A 15,508-nucleotide genomic window follows, 5' to 3' on the forward strand; every position below is an offset into this window, starting at 1 on the left:
TAGGTAATAAACTCGTAAATTTTGAAAATAACGTATTCGAAGAGAATTTTATACACAAATATCAATCAATAACAAAGACATCCAAAATGATCAACCTTGAATTGAATTTTCACTTGTTTACACTGTTCATTAAATACATACATATATAAATAGTTACATAAAAAAAATTGTTACTAAAGAAGTTAATTATCAAAAAGAATAAATCATCTAAGACTTATTTCTATGTTTTAAACTTTTAACTCTTCGAAGAAATGAATTTTGTTGTTGAGGTGATGAAGAAATTTCTTCTTCTTTATTATTATTACCATTTCTTCCTGTCCTACTTAAAGATTTAGCTCTTATTGGAGCAGGTGCAGGAGCTCCATCAATAAAAGTAGTTGAACCTAGACCTTCAGTTGAATAACCATGAATGGGTTGAGTTTTTGCAGTTGCATCGAAATTTATAACTGATGGATTTTGTTTTGGAGTATAAATACTTGTTGATGGATCATTTGTTATTCTATTTGTTTTTATTGCAGGCGATTCTTCAACTATTGAAGATTTTCTACCAACAATTTCATTTTTATCAATATCATCATAATTTCCAAATGCTAATTTCATTTGTGCATCTTTATCAATATTACCGCCTGATCCAGCTATTGAATTATTTGGACCATCTACTGGGAAAGCCATTACTGGTGCTTGTTTTTTATTTTTATTTCTATGAGGTGTACATGCATCAAATGGTCCATCATGATGAAAACCTCCTCCAAAAAATCCAGTTACATCTAATTTATCAATAGTATCTAAATTTTTAGCAGGTATTGTTTCAACTTTCTTCTTGGATGGAGATTTATTTCTTGAACTCGATGATTTTCTATGACTTCTTGAATTATGATGTGATGATGATCTATGTTTATGAGGATCTGAACTTGAACGATGTTCTCTTGTATGACCATTGGAACTACTACTACTTGTTCCATTATTTTCTTTTTCTCTCCTATATTCTCTTTTAGCAGCTTCTTTTCCAGCAGCTTCTTCGTATGAAGGTGGAGCAAAATCATCTTGTTGTGGTTTAGGAGGTCTTGCTGGTGGTGTACTTCTATGTTGTGGATTTTGCGGTATAGATTGTTGTTGTTGTTGTGATTGAGGTGGTGGTTGATATAATGGTTCTCTTTCCGAACTTGCATATATATCATCTGAATCATTAATTGCAGATGCAAATGGATTATTTGATTTCATAGTTCTGATTGATCGAAAGTTAGTATAATTTTGAAGCGATCGATATGGTCACAATTTGTTAAATGTCTTTATATAAATGTTGACGAGTATGATTATTTAATTGTTGATTCCGTCACTAATGTTATGATATTTAAGGTGTATTATTTAACGTCAAATTAATAAGGTTGATAATTTCAGTATTCCTACTAAATAAGTTTTTTTTTTAATTTATTTTTTATTTTTTTCGGTTGTTTTGTTAATTATTAACTCTCTCTCTAACTTTTAAATTGCTAAATTAAATAAAGTTTTTAATGTATGTTGAATCATGAAAAAAAAAAAAAGTTGAAATCTTATTTATTCTGTTTTTATCTATGTTTGTCTCTCTATTTTCTCTTTGTAATTTGTGTTATTGTTTCGGTACTAAAATAGTTTAATGTAAGTATAGTTATTGATTGATATAAGTGAGACTAGACTTGATTATTATTGTTATTGTTGGTTTATTTTGTATGCAATTCCCCTTTTTTGCTTACAATAACATAAACATACTCACGCAAAAAAATAAAAAAAAACTGAGGCTATGATAAATATTTGACTGGAATTTATTGAGCCATTTACTCTATGATATATACGTCTTTTGATTGTTTTATTCATGTGACTAGTTGACATTGATTGACAAAGACATTTAACTTGAATTGCTTTTGACCTAGAATTAAAAGTTATGAAAAAGAAAAACATACCTATTATTACTATTATAATTTACACTTGAATCACTATCTGATCTAAATGCTTGTAATTGAATTGGTCTTGTTAATTTTGAACTTGATCTTTTGATTGTAACTTTACTATTAATTTTACCATTTGCTTGACCATTAATGTTACCATTGTTATTTTTACTATTATATTGATTATGATTTATTTGATTAATACTATCAATTGAAGTATTAGTATTTTGATAATAACTTAATATTTTATTAGGACTAATTTGAGAATCTTGATCACTTGATTTTCTATAATTTAATTTTGTATTAGTTATACGTCCATTATGAACATAATCATTATTATTATTACTATAGTATTCATCATAATCATCATCATCATCACTTGATTGATTTCTTATCAAATTTTTATTTTTTTCAACCCAATTATCAAAATGAGAATTTGAATTATTATTTGTATTTGTTATAGAATTTGATGTATTTGTTGTTGAATTTGTAGATTGTCTACTTAAACTTGATGATTTTCTTCTATTATTGAGCTGGTTGTTATTATTCGATGAAATGGATGATGATGAATAATGTTGATCTTGATATTTTGAATGATGTGGTTGTTGATATGGTTGTAATGGATTTAAATTAATATTAGGTTGTGGTTGTAAATGTGAATATGATGATGAAGAAGAAGATGTATTTTGTTGTTGAAATTGTCTAAATGGATTATTTGATGATAATCTTCTTAATGAATCAGTTGAAGCATATGAATGATTTGGTTGTTGATACATTTTTATATACTTTAATTTACTTTTATTTCTTCTATTTGTGCTTTCTTTAATCTAATTTGTACTACTTTTGTAAAATTGTTAGCACCACAGATATCAAAAGTAGATGATATGTGGTTGTCACTATATGTAAAATTGGTTTGTTTTAAACAAAATAGTAGTATTAAGATCTATAAAATTTTTTCCTCTTTAAGTTTTGGTTTAACTTAGTTGATGGTTCGATAATTATAATAAATCACCAACCTAAATAATAATATGTATTGAATACGGTAAATTTTTTTTTATGTCCAATTATAATATTTAAAATGCCGAATGTAATATAATAATCGTTCAATTTGTGATGTATAAACCTTCAAACTTTATTCAAAAATGGTTCTCAAAGCAGATTTTAATGGTTAGGACAAGTAAAGATGTGTTGTAAATTGATTGTTGATGATAAATTTGTTGTAAAAAATTTGGTTGTAAAGTAAAGTAAAGTAAAAAAATTCATCAAATTTGAATCAACAAAATTTAACCTGAAATCGAAATAAATTAAATAATTAACGCGTTTGTTAATTAACACAAAAAAAAATTAAAAAAGTAAAGCCGCGTATGAATTATACACGTATTAAATTCGTCTATTTCTCTCCACGATTCAAAACGATTACCATTTTCCCCCTTAATACCAACCTCACTTAAAAGTTTGATATATCAATATCCCATTGACAAAGATAGCATTGACTGGATATTTTTAATTCTATCAAAAATACTAAATTTAATCCGCATAGATCAGAATATCTCGTACTAATAAAAAGTCGTGTATAATTACTCAAAAAAATAGTACTGTACTAAATTTAATCTAACGTAAATAAATAAACAAAAATTGGTCTTATGTACACAAAAGAAGTTGCAAAATTAAGTACTTATAAACCACAGTTAAATTAAATTACGTACATATAGATGTTTCATATTGAAAAAAAACAAATTATGAGTCTGTATAAAATATGTTTCAGTAACTTGAGAATTAAACAAGAACTACTCAGAGTTTGACTTTCCTTTTCTTACGGTATTTCAGGAACGGTCTTTTTAAGGGATGATTAAATAAATAAATTGATAAATTAAAAATGATATATATTTTTATATATAAATCTAACTATATTTATAACTTAATAAATAAAACATCAAATAAATAAATAAATAAATAAATAAATTAAATTAAAACTGAACAACTGAACATTGAAAAATAACAAGAAATTAATACCAAACTTAAGAACTAAATCACTAATCACAACATCAAAAATAAAAAAATAAAGAAAATAAAGACCAAGTTTTATCAAATTAAAAAGAACTCCAATTCCAATCATTTGATAAATCATTTACAACAAAACTACTTTTTCTACCACCATTAAAAGAATCTTTTCTACCATTTCCATTCTCTATTTCATCTTCATCAGTATCATCACCTTCATCATCTTCATCACCTAAACAAAATTGTTTAAATCTTAAAATTTTTGAATCATTATAAGCTTGACTAAAAGAATGTAATAAATTTGGATTTTCAATTAATAAAAACCATTGACTAATACTATTTAAATTTAAATGATTTTTAAAATTTTTTGGGTTATTTATTTCAATTTTTAAATTTTCATAAATTAAACAACATTTTTTACAAATTTTATTATTTTGAATTGGTAATTTATTTGATAAGTTCTTAATTGGTATTATAAAATTTGCAAATTTATCTAATAATACTTGATTTTCTAAATTTAAACAATTTAAACAAAAAATCATTCCGCAAAATCTACAATGATGACGTTTTGGAACATCATATATAATAGTTATTAATTTTGAATAAAAAATTTGAGAACAATTAAAACATTGATTTGTTGAATTATTTGATTTCCAATGTAAATGTGTTGGTTCTGTTTTATAATCTAATGATTTATTATCAATATTTAATAAAGTATAAATTTTTTTAAAATTTGAAATATTTTTTTTTGAAATTATTGGTGGTGGTCTTAATACTGCTGGAGTCATCATTGGTCTTTTCTTGTTGAATTCTATTGTTGTTGGAACTATATTATTGGAATTTGTTGTTATATTTAAAGTTTGATTATTTTCTTTTTCATTTTCTTTTTCATTTTGATTGTAAATTTGAGTTTGATTTTGAAAATCTGATAATAGTCTAAATTCATCATTATTTTTAAAAGATTTTAAAGGTTCAGATGATCTTCTTATGGGTTGATTTAAATCAAAAATTGCAGGTTTATAATTATTTTGGTTGTTCTGGTTATGATTCTGATGCTGATTATTTGATGAAGAAGGATTTTCTTCTTGTATAGTTGAATATTTTGAAATATCATTTGAAGATTTATTACTATTTAAAGATTCAAAAGATTCTATCCTTTTTGAAAAATTATTATTATTATTATTCGCATTATTCATTTGATCTTCAGATGAACTAAATGATGATTTTTTTGTTGAATAAGTATATGTACAATTTTTACTATTCATTCTTGGAAATCTTATTTGTTCATCATAATCAAAATCTCTAAATTCAGTAGGTTGATGTTGTTGATGTTGCAGATCTTGTAGATGGTGTTGATATGGATGATGATCAAATCTTGGACTATTATTTATACTTGTTGTAGTTGATGATTTATTTGAATTTTTATTCATTTTTGAAGTTATATTTGATGTTGTTTCATTTATACATGATAAAGTACATGGCTTTTTTGAAAATGAAAATGGTGGTAATGTTTCATCATTATCTGATGTTGTTATTGCAGTATCATTGGAATTTGTTTGTGATTGTGATTGAGAATTTGTTTGTAATTGTGTTTCATTTGAATTTTGTTTAATTAAATTTTTAGTAATTTCATATTGTTGTAAAATTTTTGAAGGTGTTATTGCTGATGATGATCCAATACTATGATGATTTGAGGAATGTGATAGTAGTTTTGTTGAAGACATTTGGTTTGAATATGGTGGTTGTCTTATACTCTTGATGACGTTGGAAACTGGATGGTTAAATATAAGGGTCTTTTTAAGGGGGTTTTGGTTGTTTATCAGTTTGGTATCAACATAATAAAATTGACGAAGATAAGTTCGATAATATATATTTAAATATTCCAATCTATGTTCATTCAAAAGAACAATAGAATTAAGAATTGAATGATAGAGATAAGAAACTTAATTATGTACTGTTTAGTATATGATACTAATGTTAAGTTACTTAAATAGTTTAACTAAGTACGTTATGGAATTTATTAAGGTGGTACAAAAACATTGTAATACAAAAAAAGATTTACTAAATCAATGAGAAATTTATATTACTGCAGGAATAAAATTTGATATAAAGATATACGCCTTAATCTATTAGAATGATGGTAGTTGTAAAGTGATGTCTTTAAGGCAGACTAAAAAATTTTATGATCACTTTTACGGTGGATGAATGAGCAAGTATTTCTACGAAGTTCTTTGTTAAGTTTACTGGAATATTACAACGATTAATATTAAGTAAGATCTAATATTTTAGATCAGAAAATGAAAGAAAATAAAATATTTCACAAAATCTATGAGATTTAAAACGAAGGATTTAAGAGTTTTAGTTTATACCGGTTTATCAATCTCAGATGGAAGGAAGAATATTTCGAGCATTTGTGGTCTCATTACAAAAATGTTTTATCTCTAAATTTTTTGATATGATTATTGATGCATAAACTCAAAATAAAATTATAAGAATTGATTGGACGATTTTATAAAATTTTATTTAATAGAAACAGGGGTGCAGATGCAAAATTTTAGTGTTAGAATTATTCATTTAATCTGTTCTATTACAAAATTTTCTCTCTTACTTAAGTCTTTTCTTTCATTTAGTATTTTAATACGGTATAGTATACTAACCATTTTCCATATTCTATTGAATTATATATTTTGTGATCGTCTACCATATCGCTATTAATTTCTGTTCATTAGTTATGTGAAAAAGTTGCATTTTCCGCTAAAGAATTTGTATTTGTAACCTTTAATTGATGAACTTTATTTTCGTAATTTTATCTTTTATCTTATCTATATCCTTATTAAATCATGTGATTTAAAATACTCGAGATAGTTGATAAGATATATACGTTTATTGACTAGGTACTATACGGATAAGAAATCTAAAGTTCTACCCATTTCACTGACGAAGAATTAATTCACGAGTTAATTCACGAGTTGAATCTTGAAGCTAGGAATTATAGCGTTATTCGAGAATATATTAAACAATAGATAAAAAGAAATTTCTACAATTAATAAAGGACTTTTGTTTAATAAGAAATGTATTGTAGATCCTTTTTATTTTCGGAATAGTTTGTTTGCTATATAATTTTAAGTACATAAGTGAAGATTATGGAATTCAATTTTCAAACAAATATAACCTTCTTCAAAGACTATTAAGATAAGACCGTACTAATTCAATATGAAAGAACGTAAATTACTAGACGTAAATTTTAACTCTTAGTATCTGTAATTTCAAAACTTTGTTTCGTCTCTTAGTTCTTGTTATTGATTGATGATATCACTTAAAAAATCTCAAGATTTTGTGTCTTTCCCCTGAATATTGAAAACGTTCATTTTATTTCTTTATCTAGTTTACTCTATTCGGTTGTTTCACATCTTAATCATATGAATTCGTAAATGAATAATAAAACTCATCAAATTTATAAGAAAGTTTCTTACCATTTTATGGTAAAAAATTAATTAATTTCTAGTGTATGGTTAGACCAAATTTTTTTATACTGTATAGACTACTAATATGAAATAATTTGATAAGCAAAATTAATATTCAACAACAAAATATTTTTAAGCCGTCTATCCCCCCCCACTCATAAAATTAACGAAATTTCGAGAAATATCAACATAGTATTCAACATCAACTTCCAACATACCTAAGTCAATGTTTTCCTCTTGATTTGGGAAGTAAAATCAACCACTATATCAGTATTGGATGAAATAATTGTCTTTATCTTAACGATTTTTTTTGCCCCTTTTATTACCGAATCCGAAATATTCCCAGCGTTTATTAAATTATCAACAACTTTATTTCGTATAGTAAAATCCGTACTCGTGTTACCAACAGATCGGCTGAGCAGAGAAGACGAGATAGAGAGATCATAGAGATGTTACTCAATTGATCAACATTTTCTTTATTCCCAAATTTCAAATGTTAACGCCTCATAAAATAGGAGCAATTTCGCCAGATTGAATGAAAATTATATATTAATTTAAACAACAATTTTTATACATGTAAAACTAATTTGATAAAAAGACAACAATTGACCTCATAAATCTTGAAATATGAAAGGAAGTAGTAAAATAAAATGAAGTAGATATGTAGTTGTAGCAATAATTGTAGAACTTTGAAAATCAGAAAGAACTTTCCAATTACCAATTGACTTTTCAATAATTCTAAGAATCAGCTAAAACAACATATAACGCATGTAAAATACCAGGGAACCAAACGAAACAACATAAAATAACATTTAACCAAAATGCTCCACTTATTCCTTTAACCATAAATACAGCTAATGGTGGTAAAAATATAGCTAATATAACAGCAACAATTTTTTCTGAATTCATTTCTTTATATTCTTTAGTTTAGTATGGATGATATATATGTATGAGATAATAATGGAAAATGAATATCAATTAATAATTGAGTTGTTGTTGATATGAAATTTGATTCAATTTATATATAATAAAGACTAAAACTGTTGTATTCTTTAAATGACTTTTATTTTTTTTAAATTTAAAAAATCTCTCTCAAATGAATTTTGGTTTTTTGTGACTTTATTCAATTTGACGACATTGTAATTAGTGTAAGTGAAGCTACCAAATTTCTTACACTTTACTTTATCTATTTCACTCTCGTAAATTAATTGATGTATTATTTCACTAAGAAATAAACACTTGATGAGTTCTCCCCAACTATTCGATTGAGTTCATACGTGACATTTTGTACCTTCTTGAAAATTCGATTAATCGTTCATTGATACTATGGGAAAACATCAATTTGGTTGATTGTTTGTTTGCGAACTTCACATTAAAGAGGTCTCGGCTTTTGAGAATTCGTGATTTCAAAAGTCATGCATTCTATAAATCTTTTTATAGCATATAATTACTAGTAAATTATGAAAAACCAAAATGAGAGTCAAAATAAGCCATATTTTAAATTATTTACGATCCAAATTTATCATAAAACGGCTCTTGATTTAGTTAATTTTCTAAGCGGTTTAAAAGCCTTATTTGAGCCTTTTCTAAAGTCCTATAATATATACCATATCACCTTTGTAAAATCGAACGATATTACAAATTCTTTGAGATCTCGTAAAATACATAGCTTTGTATTAAGTCGAAACAACAACGACATTTTGACGTGATAGTACAAAATTGAATCTTCTATAGTCTATTAGATTAAATAATGTCTTATTTATTATTAAACGGTTCTTAAAATTAAAATATCTCGTAAAATTAATCATTCAAGATTGGAGATTTCGGATTTTCAAACAATATGTATTTATTATGTACAAAATTCTATTAGTGATACACAATTATGATAGATTGAACTAATGACCTGGTTTACGAAGCAATATTTAAATTAAAGATACATATTGTAGACGCGTTTTGAGTTCATCAATCACAAGATATTTCATATATTGATTCCAATTGTTGTTAAATTGGTAATTTAACATCCAAAAGGATGTAGTCTAGTACAGAAGGAAATGCATCTAGGTCTTAGGTCACGACTTCTCTGATGTTAAACTCAATTAATCGATTTGCTACTAACTTGACCAAATTCGAACAAGAAATGCTAGAAAGAAGACATTTATTGTTTTCATTGACATCATTTCACAAGAATCACAACAAGCAATTCCATCAAATTGTTTCAATACTTCGCAATCACCTAGTATCAATGACCAACTATTCCTCATAAAATTGTTTCAACCTTTAATATAACCCAAAAAGATATAATTTAAACAACTTAAAGTCCAAAATCCAATCATAAAAACACATCTTGCAAAAAATCCACCTCTATTTAAAAAAGGATAAGCAAATTTACTTAATTTTGTTGAATCACTTGCAACAATAAATTCAATATAACTCCAATAAATTCCAATTGTTAAACCAGTATAAAATAAAGCTGATTTATTTCTTTTTTCATTAATTAATAATAAATATAAATATGGAAATAAATGAATTTTAAAATCTAATGTAAAAGTAGGTGGTAATTCTTTTGTATTTAATAAACTTGGTAATATATAATGTAAAGTCCAATAACCTAAAGTTACAATAAATTCTAAATTTATAACTATATTATATAAAATAGTTGTATTATACTGATTAATGAATTTAAAATTTATAAATAAATTGATTAATATATAAATTATTGTTAAAATTAATGAAATATTTGTTAAAAATTGTAAATGACCACCACGAATTAAATGAGGTGGTAATTGTTGTGAAAAACAATCATATAATCCACTTGAACATATTGCTAATGAAAATAAATTAAATGTTAATGATGTTGATTTCATTTAATTTTGGTAGATCTCATTTGGTTGAAAAAAAATGTAAGATCTTATTGAAACGTTTTTTTTTTTAAGAAAAACAGAATAAATTAAAAATCGTTTTTTAGATCCTGAATTACAATTTTATACGATCTGTTTAAGATCTTAAAATTATTTGAATTATATTGTATTTAAGAGTCACTTTACAAACATCGGGGGAAGGAATAGAGTACAATGAATTCTCAAAACTACTACGATTTTAACAAATATATTGTATTTTTATATTTTCTGCTAATAACTTAAAGTGTGCAGATTATCTCCATCATATTAGAATTTAAACGAGTCAAGCTTCAATTTATATCGACAAGATCCTCATTGCAACATCAGTCAATTGAATATGGAAAATTTTCCCAATTCATCCTTCAATATCACTTCTTTGGCCCCAGTTTCTTTTTACGATGATTCACATGATTGCCTTGAGGAAAACGTATTGATCTTTAACATATGATAGAGTAAACTTCATATCTCTGATAATGTATGATTCTTGATTGTCAGAATTTATTGACAGTGTAATTAAAGATGATAGTTGTATAACTTATAACTCGGAAATTTTTTTAAAAATTTGAGCTTATAGTCATTTGACTACTTTGAGGCCACTAACGTCCAAAAGAAACAAAAAGTATTATATTACTATCAGAATCCCACATATTGTTAGTATTTGCATATTACTTACCACAACTTGATGCTTTGAAGCTTTTAAAATCCATTGAACTATATGAACAACCAAAACCTGATTTTATTCCTCTATGTTTGTAAATGTGTAGGTCCAGCTAGCAGCTATTAGTATACAGTGTATCAAAGCTTTTCCATAAATAATTAACAACTATATTCAGGGACAACATAGATACAGTCACATTAAAAATTATTATAAAATAATTCAAATCGGTAATAATATGTAATGCCTCGATCATATTAAAAATTGAAATGATTTCGAATATATTTTGAATTAGTAAAATATCATTTGGCCAAATTAACATTAATATTCTAAATAATTTAATTGATCCAGATACTATTATTGTTTTTAATAAAATTGAAGTTTTTAAAATAAACCCATATTTTGTATAATTTGTACCCCAATTATATCCTAGTCGTAGTATACTTTGAAGAACAACATTAAATACAAAATTCTTTAATATAGTTTGTAATATAAAAAACCAATATTGATATAATATACTCCTTTTAAATAAGTTTGAATAATTATTTGTTATTATTGAATGTTTTTCAAATATAGCCCAATTTAAATATACTTCAAATAATAATATCAAAACAATCATTTTAATTAAATTCAATTTAAATATTTCATTTTCTTTAAAATCAATTTCAATTAAATTAAATGATAAATGTCTATATGCTTGTTTTTTTAAAAGTAAAATATCAAGAAATAATATAACTGAATCATATTCAATATATTTATCACAAATTTTATTGCATTTAGGACAAACTGTTAATTTCACATATTCACTCTTATATTTTGAATATAAATGTTTGATATTCGGTTGTCCACATTCTATACAAATCATTAATCATAATTTGTTTGAAAGAAATGATAATACATAGAGTCTATTTATAATTTTGTACAAGTTTTGTGTGTCGTAAATATTTTAGATTTCATTAAACTATATTATGCTACATTATACACATTCAAATACCAGATTTGCAATTACTTAATTAATTCAGGAGGAGGCGGTATATCCGGTACATGTCCCAACTCAAATCTAGTAGACATGAAAGCTTCAATAACGAATTTACTTAGGTCCGTAACATTTTCTTTAAGATTTGCTTGATTAGGTTGTTGAATTGATGCTTTTGACGTAGGTGTAGATCCAAATGGGGATTGTTTTTGAATAGATGCAGATGTAGTAAGTGGTGGTTGTTGTCCAAATGTAGATGCCGTATTTGAAGGTTGACCAAAACCGGAATTATTCTGTAAATTATTCGATTGACCGAATGGACTGTTCGTATTAGTTGTAGTCGTAGTTGATTGACCAAATGGGTTTGGTTTCTCCAAAGTTTGGCCAAAAGGATTTGGTTTCTCTGATGTTTGACCAAAAGGATTAGGTTTCTGTGATGATTGACCAAAAGGATTAGGTTTTTCTGGTGCTTGACCAAATGGGTTTGGCTTCTCTGGTGCTTGACCAAACGGATTAGGTTTCAGTTGCCCAAATACATTGCTTTCAGGTATGTTTGATTGACCAAAGGGACTATTATTATTGATAGATTGTGCAAATACATTTCCATTAGTTTTTTGACCAAATGGATTTGACGTAGAACTTTGAGAAGCAAATGCACCAAATGCTGAAGGTTTTGAAGTAGTAGATTGTGCACCAAACACAGATGTTGTTTGAGGTTGTGTTGTAGTTGATCCAAATGCTGATGGTTGGGATACTGACAGTGTGCCAAACGGTTGAGCAGGTTTACTAAATGCTGATGAAGCTCCTGATGGATTACCAAACCCAGAAGAAGAAGAAAAATTACCAAATCCTGAATTTCCAAACCCTGAATTCCCAAAACCTGAATTTCCAAACCCTGATTGATTACTACTTTGTGAGCCAAAAGCTGATGCTGTTTGTGATTGACCAAAAGCTGATGGCTTAGAAGTCAGGCTATTCCCAAAACCAGAGCTTCCAAACCCTGTACTTCCAAAGCCAGAGGTATTTTGAGGTTGTGATTGTTTGTTTCCAAAACCGGATGATCCAAATCCTGCATTTCCAAAACCTGAACTTCCAAATCCTGATGATTGAGATTGAGTATTTGATGATCCAAATCCACTTGACCCAAAACCAGATCCGCTTTTTGCTCCGGTTGCAAACGGATTTGAGTTACCAAAGCCCAGTGAGCCGAACATTTTGTTGATTATTGGATTGTAGTGAAGAATGTTGATGTTTCGAATAAATTTGATTTTTTTGAACTTATACTATAAGAGGCTTTAAGCGGTTGAAGAATACAAACATTATGATTCCACCTCTTTAAAATAATCCATAATACGAGAAACAGTCTAAGCTCTAATTTTATATTAATTAACCGTATTAGCTATTCTACACAGATTAGTCAAAATGCTTTCTTTCCTTTTACAAACATCATAAGCGTCATTATAAATTTTATTCATCTCTTCAACAACTTCCTCTTTTCGTTTAACACCATCACATATTTCTTGTAAAGCATTTTCTAAAGCTTTTCTTAAAAATGGTTTAGATAGTGATATACCTTCGAATTCCATCTTATCGAATCCTTCAATTAATCCCAATCCTAGTTTCGATGGAACTATGTAATCTACCCTACCTCGCTTTTCCTTTTCAACATACTTCCGACTAATGATTTTATCAATATGTTCAGCAATTGTTGCGTCTGTTCCAATACCATTAGCATCCATCAATGCAATAAGCTCTGTTTCAGTCATTAATTGAGGTGGACTTGTTTTTCCTTCTTTCATTAATCCACTACTGATTTTCACTTTTTCGCCTTCACTAAGTTTAGGTAAAGGTTTAGAGCTGTCCCATTTTTTATAAATAAAAACATCCAAATAATTTCTTTCCGTAACCATTAATCCTTTTGCTGTGAAAAATTCATCACCCCATTTTAAGGTTGCCAGCGTTTGTAAACCCACTGCATCTTTTGAACAGCAAGCTAGGAATCGTCGAACCACATATTCATAGACTTTCTTTTCGTTTTGATTGTTTAAGGAATCAATGGAAACATAATTTACTGGATGTATTGCCGGATGCGCATGATCGTCATGGGAACCACTTCTAGGAGTTTCATGCCCCTCAGTTAATAATTTGTTACACCATAATCCCCATCTGGAATCTTGTTTCTGCTTTTCAAATATGTCTTTTAAATTCAATGATGACGGATATTTATCAGTTTCAGTTCTTGGATAAGATAGAAAACCTCTATTATACAATGCCTCAGCAGCTGCTAAAGTAGATTTTGCAGACATTTTAAAATATCTAGCACAATCTTTTTGTAATTCCACAGTTGTCAATGGTAATGGTCTATAATTACTAGTTGATTTAGTTTCAAGCTTTGTAATAGTTCCAAACTCATTTTTTAAACACTTTTCATACAATATCATCACATATAATCTGTCAAATATATTTCCTCTAACCCAATTAAAAGATGTCTTTTTACTTTCTTTCCTTATCATAGGCTCAATATACCAAAATGGTTCAGATTTAAAATTCTTCACTCTTTTGTATCTATCAACAACAAAGCCCAAAGTAGGAAATTGACAAGTTCCATATGATGCAACTTCCTTATCCTTTATAATTTTAGCATTTTTCAAGTTATCAGTTAAAAGTCTCGTAAAGCTTAAACCTACTCTTAAATCCACCTCCATACGACATTGTACAGCATTAGCTGCTTTCATGTCCAATTGTATAGGTGCATTAGCTGCACTTAGAATATGTTGTCTTCCTAAGTGTGAGAATTTACTTCTCCAAACATTGTTCAATGTTATTTGTGAATTACCTTTTCTAGCGGCGTCAAATATTTCTTTTCCGATATATTCCCCTTCTCTATCACAATCCGTCCATATCATCAACTTGCTCGAATTTCTGGCTTCACTTGAAATATTATCAAACACTTCTTTTTGAGTAATTTTAGTCAATATTTCAGCTGTAAATAAAGTTCTTGGAGAGCATTTACCCCACGAATATGAACTAGGAAAATCCAAGTTTGTGATATGACCCAAGACTGAGGTCATAGTGACATCACAGAAACCAGTAGATGGAAATGAATATCTGAAATCATAGTTTTTGATATATTTATTTTTAGAAGATCTTACTCTTACATTTCCACCACCTAAAATGTTAGCAACTTCTTTTGCAATTGACGGTTTTTCTGCCACACATAAAATTTTCATGTAATGATGAGTGGCCAAGTAGTGTTGTTTTGACTTGTTTGATTAATCAAATGATGGTTAATTTGCTAGAAGAATCACGCTTCCTCTGAATGTTTGGATTTATCAATATATTCGAGTCAGATAATGCTACCAGATAAGAAACTTTCAAATTTTACGCGTTTGACTAAATCGAAAGTGTGTAGATAAAACTAAGTATGGCAGTAGAAAGTGGAAGACATATAACCACTGATACTCGGCCAATTACTTTGGATCTCATCTATTTATTTGTCTTTTGACGTCTTTCGTATTCCACACTAAAGTTCGATTTATGTATTTCATTTTATTCTCTAATTTAAACATTTCAAATAAAGAGAGAGTAGTTAC

At 27.2% G+C, this 15,508-nt stretch overlaps 5 protein-coding genes across 5 annotated transcripts; all 5 read right to left on the minus strand. All coding sequences in view use genetic code 12, as the record gives it.

Moving 5' to 3' along the window:
- Positions 1-207: 207 nt before the first annotated feature.
- Positions 208-2,698, minus strand: KGF55_000380 (uncharacterized protein; the record flags this gene model as incomplete). Its single annotated transcript, XM_051758663.1, has 2 exons — positions 208-1,225; positions 1,938-2,698. The coding sequence occupies 2 exons, from the start codon at positions 2,696-2,698 to the stop codon at positions 208-210; spliced, it is 1,779 nt and encodes a 592-aa protein (XP_051617118.1).
- Positions 2,699-4,012: 1,314 nt separating this feature from the next.
- Positions 4,013-5,647, minus strand: KGF55_000381 (uncharacterized protein; the record flags this gene model as incomplete). The annotated part of the gene is made up of 1 exon (XM_051758674.1): positions 4,013-5,647. One exon carries the CDS (start codon positions 5,645-5,647, stop codon positions 4,013-4,015), a length of 1,635 nt encoding a protein of 544 aa, XP_051617119.1.
- Positions 5,648-9,657: 4,010 nt separating this feature from the next.
- KGF55_000382 (uncharacterized protein) lies at positions 9,658-10,251 on the minus strand (the record flags this gene model as incomplete). The annotated part of the gene is made up of 1 exon (XM_051758685.1): positions 9,658-10,251. The coding sequence occupies one exon, from the start codon at positions 10,249-10,251 to the stop codon at positions 9,658-9,660; it is 594 nt and encodes a 197-aa protein (XP_051617120.1).
- A 1,693-nt stretch (positions 10,252-11,944) lies between these two features.
- KGF55_000383 (FG-nucleoporin) lies at positions 11,945-13,129 on the minus strand (the record flags this gene model as incomplete). Its single annotated transcript, XM_051758696.1, has 1 exon — positions 11,945-13,129. The coding sequence occupies one exon, from the start codon at positions 13,127-13,129 to the stop codon at positions 11,945-11,947; it is 1,185 nt and encodes a 394-aa protein (XP_051617121.1).
- Positions 13,130-13,297: 168 nt separating this feature from the next.
- Positions 13,298-15,145, minus strand: KGF55_000384 (DNA topoisomerase 3; the record flags this gene model as incomplete). Its single annotated transcript, XM_051758707.1, has 1 exon — positions 13,298-15,145. The coding sequence occupies one exon, from the start codon at positions 15,143-15,145 to the stop codon at positions 13,298-13,300; it is 1,848 nt and encodes a 615-aa protein (XP_051617122.1).
- Between the last annotated feature and the right edge of the window lie 363 nt (positions 15,146-15,508).

Source organism: Candida pseudojiufengensis (assembly GCF_024610245.1).
Source record: "Candida pseudojiufengensis strain CBS 10847 chromosome Unknown scaffold6, whole genome shotgun sequence".
In the NCBI taxonomy this organism is placed as follows: Eukaryota; Fungi; Ascomycota; class Pichiomycetes; order Serinales; family Debaryomycetaceae; genus Lodderomyces; species Lodderomyces pseudojiufengensis.